General features: G+C 44.2%; 1 protein-coding gene across 2 annotated transcripts; it reads right to left on the bottom strand.

The window, feature by feature from the left end:
* Nucleotides 1–989: 989 nt before the first annotated feature.
* Nucleotides 990–2,447, bottom strand: LOC122432326 (beta-defensin 103A). Of its 2 annotated transcripts, none has more exons than XM_043454169.1 (3): nucleotides 2,323–2,447; nucleotides 1,898–2,061; nucleotides 990–1,233 (listed from the first exon to the last, which is right to left on the bottom strand). In XM_043454169.1, exons 2-3 carry the CDS (start codon nucleotides 1,953–1,955, stop codon nucleotides 1,088–1,090), a joined length of 204 nt encoding a protein of 67 aa, XP_043310104.1. In that variant the 5' UTR covers nucleotides 1,956–2,061; nucleotides 2,323–2,447; the 3' UTR covers nucleotides 990–1,087. The 2 variants fall into 2 exon arrangements, with proteins under 2 accessions (XP_043310104.1, XP_043310105.1); XM_043454170.1 differs by lacking the exon at nucleotides 2,323–2,447 and adding an exon at nucleotides 2,167–2,279.
* Between the last annotated feature and the right edge of the window lie 6,551 nt (nucleotides 2,448–8,998).

The raw sequence follows: 8,998 nt of genomic DNA, 5'->3' as shown, positions 1-8,998 counted from the left end.
TTTGAGTGTTTGCCCTTTCTTCCTGAGAACTCAGTTCCTTGACTGGGTGCTCTTGTTGGGGGTGATGGGCCTGCCACCACGTTTGCTGGAATCATTTTGTATCAACCTCCAGAGACCACTAAATAGTTACAGTGCCTTGGAATGTAATTCAGCTCACATAAGGGAGGACATGGCAACCCACTCCAGTATTTTTGCCTGAAGAATGTTATGGACAGAGGAGCCTGGTGGGCCCCAGTCCATGGGGTCAGAGTAAACACTTGTTGAGTAGCTTTTGTGTCAAAACACTTGGGCCAGGAGTGATTAAGTGATGAAGTGCCCTTCAACATCCTGCAACCAAATATGGAGATTGGAAATATGCAAATGTAGTGAATGTAAAAATCAAGCAGATCTCACAGATGGAACACTCAGATCAGAACCCTTTTAAAAGGAAAGATCATATTTGTTGGGGAAACAAATGTGTGTTTTTAAGAAGGAGGTAGAATTTGAGGTGCCCCTGAGAGATGGGTTTGGAGACATAGCTGGAGGAGAGATTTTATCCAGGCCTGAGGTCAGTCAGAACAGAGGCAAGAGTGAGAGGAAAGCTAAGGGCAAGGTCGAGGAGGAGCCAGGTTCCCCGTGTCTCTGAGCTGGAAAGTGCTCAGAAGGACCTGGGAAGACCCTCAGGGATGCCCTGAAGTTTCAGAGATGGATTTGATGGGGATGCTATGACAGATGGACAGACTGCGAAGCTCAGATGGGTGACAGAAGGCAAAGGAAGTGTTTCAGAAAGAATAAGTGGTCCAGTGTCATTGTGGGGTGAAAGTTGTGAAAGAGGAATAAAATCTGACAATCTTTGGAACATCATCTGAGAGCCTCTTGTGGCTTCCTCTAGGGATTATACTTTATTTCAATTAAAGGTGAGTCATTAACACTTTCTAAGTTGCCTGTTTGGTAACAACTAGCACAATAAACAGAATGTTAAAAAATAATCATGATAATAATCAAGCTTCTAATTTTTTGTAAAAAGTCTTTAATTTGATTTGGCTTCTGGAGTCTTCAAGGAGGCATTTTCACACTATGCTACTTTCTCTTCGTTTTGCTGGATTTTTCATTTCTTCTTCCGGCAGCATTTTCGGCCACTCAGGGAACAGCGGCCTATCTGTTCCTCCTTTGGAAGGCAGCCAATCAGAGCACACCGGCCGCTTCTTATTTTGCAATAATACTTTTGTAACCCGCTTATGATTCCACCATTGCCTGCGGTGAAGAAACAGAGCACAGGAAAGGTTTTAGGAAGGCCATGATGCAAGTCCAAGGCTTTTGGAATCCCTCTAATAAGTTATCTGTTGCCACTTTTTGTTCTTTTATGTCTTTTTCCTTTTTCTTTACCATCTGGAATAAAGAAGAAGGTGGGGCTAGCAACTAACAATGATTCTGTGGGTTCGGCTCAGCTGAGAAAGTGGCGTGACCGTGGCAGCCCCCTTGTGACCTGACACCTGGGAGGCAGGGGCCACAATGGTCTCCCGGGTCCTTAAGAGGCCGAAAGACTGTACCTCCAACTGCTAAGCTAGTCAAAGGGAACCTGTGCTTTTGTCCTCAGATTAAGTTCATTTTTCCTGTTGGTATTAAAGATTTACATCACTTTCTTCCTGTCTCATGTACAGTTATAACAATCTTCCCATGGAGGGATGGTTTGTGAGCTGATTAGTCTCTTAAGAGTGAATCAGAAGGGATGGAGACCCTCCTTCGAGGTTCTTGATGGTCTTTGTCAAGAAAAAACAAAGAGAGAGAGAAACTGGTAATGTCTAGTTCCCAGAAAATAAATCTACTTTATCTAAAATTCCCAAATGAATGGAGAGGGCTGACTCTGACTGACAAATTCTCAATCCATTCAGCCCTGTCATTTCCCAGTGCATCTTACCTGGAACAGGCAGCAAGAACAAGAAGAGCAATGCAAAGAGAAGGTAGTAGACCCTCATGGCTGGCTGGCTTCCCAGGTGAGACTGGACAGGACGGTGTGCTCGCTCACTTTATAAAGGCTCCAGGTCCGCAGCCACAGGGAGAAGCATTCAGCACCTGCAATTCCTGTAATATTACAGTGATGACAATATGATGTATTTCCTTAAGCTTCATGCCAAGGTCCCTTACAAAGCAGACCACGCCCATTCCCCCCAGGAGTTAATTACAAACCTCAGGGAGACTCAGAGCCTGATGTGAGCACAGGGCTGTTCTGATGCCTCTGAGATCTGGGTGCTCGTGTGGGGCTGGCTCATGTCTGACTGTCTGAGACGGGAAAGACCTGCCCACTCCTGGATGCAGTCCTGGGGCATGTAGCTGGGAGCTCACCTGTGCCCACTGTGGTCTTCTAAGCTTTTGCTTCTTCCTAAAGTCCTGGGCGAGCCTGAGCCCCATCAGTCCAGTCCAAGGCTGGTGTATTCAGAATCTAGGTGTAGACAGGGGCTGGGTCATGCCCTGAGCCTGCACGGATACGCCCGAAATGGAATCAGCTTTTAAGTAGTGTGGGAGGGGAGGGAAAGTGGGCTGCATTCCAGAGACTCTGCCCTGTGTCCTTGGCCTGTGATGGAGTGCAGCATCTCAGGTCAAACACAGCTTATACTTTACTGCGGTCTGAAAACCACGAAATTCATGAGTCAGGAAGGTGTCTCATTTTCCCTCATCAGAGAGAGATGGATGTGTCCTCACTGATGTGTCCTCACTGATGGTATCCAGGCTGATGTGTCCTCATTGATGGTATCACTCCCTCTACAAACCAGAGACTTCAGAAGATATATTTATGCCCCCAGTTACAGCTGGCTCATGACATTCAAGGAGGTTGAGGATCAGGGATTTCCACTGGATAGAGATTCGATGTTTAGGAAGACAACTGCCTTTTTAAAAATTATTAGTCTTAATTAAATGTTACGGAATCTGATCACGGGGTTATACTCGAGAGGTTATTTTCTTGGAAGCTGAAGTCCCCATGGTTGGCTATTACTTTGTGTGAAAGCAGTTGTAACAGATCCACCAGGGTTCTGGGGTGAAGCCCGGGGTCTAGGACTGTGGGTTCAGACTCCTGTTGTACCTATTGGATTCTGTAAGCAAACTCTGAACTCTTACCATAGATAAAGTACCATGGGCTTGGGATAAGTGAGGGGATAGAAGGGTGAAATACAGAGGGGCCAGTTCTGCCTCTTTCTCTCAGGGAACTCCCATGTAGACTGACACACAGCCAACTAAACCATAGAGAGTGGATTAGGGCCGTAACAGGGGTGCACAGGACCATGGAAATGCAGAAGCAATGTAATTCATACTGAAAGGCAAGTTTGAAGCAAAGATTTAAGAAAAATTTGGAGTAATTGCACTTCATATCTTTAAAATCTAACTTTCCTCATCAATTCAGAATATGAGACAAAGTAGGCATTTTTATATTAATTAAATGAAATACAGTTGATGTACAATATATGTTACAGGTGTACAATATTGAGATTCATGCTTTTTAAACTATAACATATTGGCTATATTCCCCATATGTTGTGCTATATGTCTTTGTAGCTTATTTTATACATAACAGTTTGTAGCTCTTACTCCGCTACCCATATGTTGCCCTCTGCTCCTTCCTCACCACAATGGTGGCCACTAGTTTGTTCCTTATATCTGTGAGTCTTCTTTTTTTTTGGTTATGTTTGCTAGTTTGTTACATTTTTTATATTCCACATATACCCAGCTTCATAGGTCATTTGTCTTTCTCTGTCTGACTTATCTCACTGAGCATAATATCCTCCAGTCCATTCAAGTTGCCGCAAAAGGCAAAGCTCCGTTATTTTTTATGACTGAGTAGTATTCCATTGTGTACAAATGCCACATCGTCCTTGTCTATTCGTGGACACTGAGGCTGCTTCCCTGTCTTGGCTACTGTAAATAATGCTATAACAAACACTGGGTGCATGTATCTTCTCAATTAGTATTTTTAGTTTTTTGAATATATACCCAGATGGGTCATATGGCATTTCTATTTTTAGTTTTTTGAGAAACCTCCATCCCATTTTCCATGGTGGCTGCACCAATTTGCAGTCCCAAAGGCAGACATGTTTAAATATGGAAGGAGGTAAGTGTGGGGCTGGCGGGCATTCATACCTGGTCTCTCGTGAGATAAAAGAGAGGGTGGCTGGGGTGTTATAGAGAATTAGAACCAGCTCTCAGCCCAGGCTCAGGGCTGGCATCATCAGAGCTCCAGTTACCTGCGATGACGTACTTTTCTTGGAGACCAGACCTCCACGTGAACCCTGAGTCTAACCTGTCCCTTCAAAGTCAGGAGGCCTTTCTACAGCAACACGACTGTTTAATCAGAGGTTCTCTGAGAGTGGAAGCCACGTTTTCTTGTCAGCTAATTTGGAAGCTGGGTGCTGGGGAGTGGGCTATGGCTATGGTACCTGCCCCACTCACAGAATGAATTTTGAGGAACATTTCTGTATTTAATTAAACATTTTAGATGTTTGTAAAAGTTGGGTGGAACTTTTTCTGGTGGAATATTCACACGACAGAAGAGTGAGACTGTTCACTTCTCTACCCTGGGGAACCACTGCTAACTCTGGTTTGCCTCCTTTTTGTCTTATTATACCATTTTATGTGTCACAAATACTTCTGGCCTCTCAATTAATAGGTGCACATTTACTGTTGAATAATTAATTTATACCTATGAGTCTGACATTGACAAGAACTGGGGCCATGCCCCAGGCCCAGGGGCTTGAGTCTCTGGGCTCAGAGATGCAGACCCTCCCAACCCTCCTGTAGGACCTGCTGGGTTTTTTCCTGGTGACTCTGAGCCAGCATTTTTAAAAATTTGGTGTTGATTAGGTTGAGAGAGGAGAGACTTATTTTCTCTCAGATCAGACTTCTCCTAATCTCCTCTAATCCTTTTTTTGTTTTTAACTCTGTTTTTGAAATCTGGAGCAGAGTTTTGGTTGATCAAAGTTTCTGGTCCAACAGAGACAGACTCACAGACTTAAAGAACAAACATATGGTTGCCAGGGGGAAGGATGGGGGAGGGTGGTGGGGGAGTTTGGGATGGACTTGTACACACTGCTGTATATAAAATGGATAACCAAGAAGGTTCTACTGTATATCACGGGGAACTCTGCTGTATGTTATGTAGCATAACATAACATATGGATGGGAGGGGAGTTTGGGGGAGAAGGAATACCTATGTATGTATGACTGAGTCCCTTTGCTGTCCACCTGAAATTATCACAACATGGTTAATCGACTATATTCCAATACAAGATTAAAAGTTTAATTAAAAAAAAGTTTGGGGCCCAAAGGCAATACCATGTAATTCTCAGTGCTATCGTTTATTATCTGGGTTTACTTGAACAAGTTTCATAAACTCTTTGACCATCTGTACCTCAACAATAAAGTACAAAGAATAATAAATGTCTTGTTTAGTCCACAGGGAAAGTCCTATGAGTTAATGATATGAAATTGGCTTGTAAACTGCAAATCACCACGTAGCCCGTGGATCACCCACGTGGCCCTGGGGAGGAATGACCAGTGAGGGCTGGTGAGCAATAGCAAGACAGCTTAAAGATTGTGGCATGGGCTCCTCACAAAGGAGCTAGGACTTCCCTTCTTTATCTTAATACAGTCTAAGTGGGACTCAGGCACTCTCCTCTGCAGCCATTTAAAATGGTCATGACCACTGCTACTTGTCAGCAAGGATAAGCATTAGCCCAGTTTTGCAGATGAAGAAACTGAGGTTCAGAGAGGTTGAGTGACTTTCCCTGGGCCACCCAGCTAGTTAATGGCAGTGTTGTAGGGAACTACATGCATTTCCCACGCATTCCTGCCTCTAGGCACCATGTAGATTTGCCAAAGGGAGAAGACACTGGTAGAAAATGAGAAGGCAGGAACTGGTAAGAAGCCAAGGTAATCATCTTCCTGAGCTTCTGAAGGCATCTCCTCTGTGCTTCCAGTTTCGGCCAGAATGCTGCTTCATTCGAGGGCCTGGTTCACCAGGCCTTCATCAGGCAGGTTCACCAGGACCCCAGCTTCTGTGAGGTGCCCCCTGTCCCAGGCTCTGGGAAGGTTACCTCCTTCCTCACTCTGTCCCTCTGGTCCCAGGGATAGTAGTGTCTTTATGCTATTGCAAAAAAAGGTTTTGGCCGCACCATGTGGCTTGTGGGATATTGGTTCCTGAATCAGGTATTGAACTCAGGCCCGGGGAAGTGAGAGCTCAGAGTCCTAAGCCCTGGACCACCAGTGACTTCCCTGCTGTTGCAAATTATGAGGTGACTCCCCATACATTTATTTGATTTCTCAGCTCTTCTATCACCTCTATAACCAATTGTCTATAGTAAACTCCTCCCTTTTGAGGTCCTTACATTTATTTCAACTTATCATATTTTCTTCAGTTGTTGAGTTTTGACTGTCTTCTAAGACCGCAGGGCTTCCCTGGTGGCTCAGATGGTGAAGAATCTGCCTGCAATTCGAGAGACCCAGGTTTGATCCCTGGCTCAGGAAGATCCCCTGGAGAAGGAAATGGCTATGCACGCCAGTATTCTTACCTGGAGAATCCCATGGACAGAGGAACCTGATGGGCTACAGTCCATAGAGTTGCAAAGAGTTAGATCAAAGCCATGCTCTAAATCATAGCAATATTGAAGTTCTATTCATTCTTCCCCTTGTGGTGGCGATACTGTTTTGTCGCCAGCTAGAATGACACTTGGCTACACTCTCCCTCCTATCTACTTTATCAGAATCTTAAGATTCAGCATCCAGTGGGAGCTTCGAGACAATGACATGGAGTTGCCAGTTGCTACCAACTTATTGTGGTCCTTTGTTAAAGCATGTCAGAATTGTGTGCTTCCTGTTGTAGGTGTGTATGTGAGGCAGTTTCTAGAATTCCAATTTATCACTTATTTTAGCTTAATTAATTTTCTCCAAAAGAATCTAATGAAGAAAACAGGAGAAACAAAGCCTTTCCTTAACTATGTAACCATAGATTGCCTCTTGGGCTTCCCAGGCAGTACAGTGGTAAAGAATCTGCCTGCCAGTGCAGGAGATGTAAGAGACTCGGGTTCAATCCCTGGGTCAGGAAGATTTCCCACTGAAGGTAATGGCAACCCACTCCAGTATTCTTGCCTGGGAAATCCTATGGACAGAGGAGCCTGGCAGACTACAGTCCAGGTCACAAAGAGTTGGACACGACTGAGAATATGCAAGGACGCATAGACACCTTTTACTTCTGGGACAGTGGCAAATTGTAGGTGCTCAATCCGGGGCCCTCTATGGAGGTATTTAGTTTTGTTAGTAGTTTGGCCTCCGTGGAGGTTGAAAAATCAGCTTAGCACATTGTCCCATCCCCCTGCTTTATGCATTAATATATCTGCCTGTCTCCCAAAGGATCTGAACTGTTACTCCTGCTTTAAAAGATATTGTCTTCCCTTCAAATTCACACCAGAGAACTACAGTTCAACATGAGGAAGTGGACCCAGCGAGAACAGGCTATATCTCACACTACGTGACTGAGCTGTTAGTCTCCACCAAACCCCCTGGGTGTGGACTAGTATTTTATATCATCTTCAGACAGCAAGTATTCTTGGCATTCTTGCATATTCCAGGCATGAGTAAACATTGTTGACCCTCTAAGATTTCTGAAAATACTCTTGAACTGTGAACATTTTATTTGACATTTCGCTTCATCCACTGTATCAAAATAAAAGGAAATATCAATAGAAGGTGAAGGGAGGGAGTAAAAAGAAAAAACAAGTGTGGGAGTGAGGGATGCCTGGATCACCGTGAGTCATGGACTCGTGATCTGGTTGATGAGGCTGAGCAGAATCAGAGACACACTGCTCTCCTCAGGAGCCAGGGCACATGGTGTGGAAACAGAGCAAGTCAGGGAACAGTCAATAGTCTAATGTGGCCAGGTGGACAGCATGGGGACAAGCCTGCCCTGATTCGGAAGACAAGGGGACCATGACAAGAATTCATGATGATCTAAGACATAACTTATCTAACATGCTGAGGTCACCAACATCTACCTCCACACCCACCATGCCTGACCTTCATACAGCTATCCCCGACTCCTCTGAACGTGGACCACTGTAAGCTAGCCAGATCCACTGATTCCTCACCACTGCCTTGATGATAAACAATCTTCAGGATTTTACTCATGGGTCCAGCAGACATAGAGATACTTGTCAGCTTTGAGAAAGGGCAAATAAACTAGTAAAGTGAGTCCACGTCCATAGTCTGCATCAACTCTGCATAGAGAGCTCCTCTTAGGTGTTACTTGAGTCACAAGTCCAAATCCTCTAAAATTACCCTAACTGACTTTGCTTCAAGTGAAAACTGTGCTTACCTGAAATTGCCTAAGAATATTACAAGAAGAAAAAATGAGAGCCATTGCATAGGGGAGAGAACCTCTCAGAACAGAAGAGGCAGAAGCTTATTTTGTCTCCATTATCAAACTTCCCAAGAGTGGTCTATACCACTACATATTCCCTCAACCTATTGGTCCTAAATTTATTGCTTTCTGGCATCTGTTTCAAGAAATTCATCAAAGACACCCTTTCCAAGTTCAACAATGACCTTGACATCGCCAATCCAATGGTTTCTCTGTCCGTAATCCTTTGACTTGATTTCTTTTCAACATGTGATTTGTGGCACTATGTTCAGTTTTGAAACCTGTCCATCTAATTCAACTCAATATCCAGAAAACTTTGTGGATAGTTAATCTATATTAGGACCTTGGGGCATGATGACTTAAAAGATAAAAGACATACACTTTTCATATCTGCTCTCTTTTGATGGTTGTCTTTGATTCATTATGGGATTTTTCTTTTTTCTGTTCTCTAAGCCTCTAAAGGGCTTCCCTCGTGGCTCAGACCATAAAGATTCCACCTGTAATACAGGAGACCTGGGTTCAATCCCTGGGTTGGGAAGAACCCCTGAAGAAGGGAATGGCAACCAACTCCACTATTCTTGCCTGGAGAATTCCATGGACAGAGCAGCCTGGTGGGCT

Source organism: Cervus canadensis, chromosome 31 (assembly GCF_019320065.1).
Source record: "Cervus canadensis isolate Bull #8, Minnesota chromosome 31, ASM1932006v1, whole genome shotgun sequence".
Lineage (NCBI taxonomy): Eukaryota > Metazoa > Chordata > Mammalia > Artiodactyla > Cervidae > Cervus > Cervus canadensis.
Note: the sequence above shows the minus strand (reverse complement) of the source record. Positions and strands in the feature narration are given on the sequence as shown.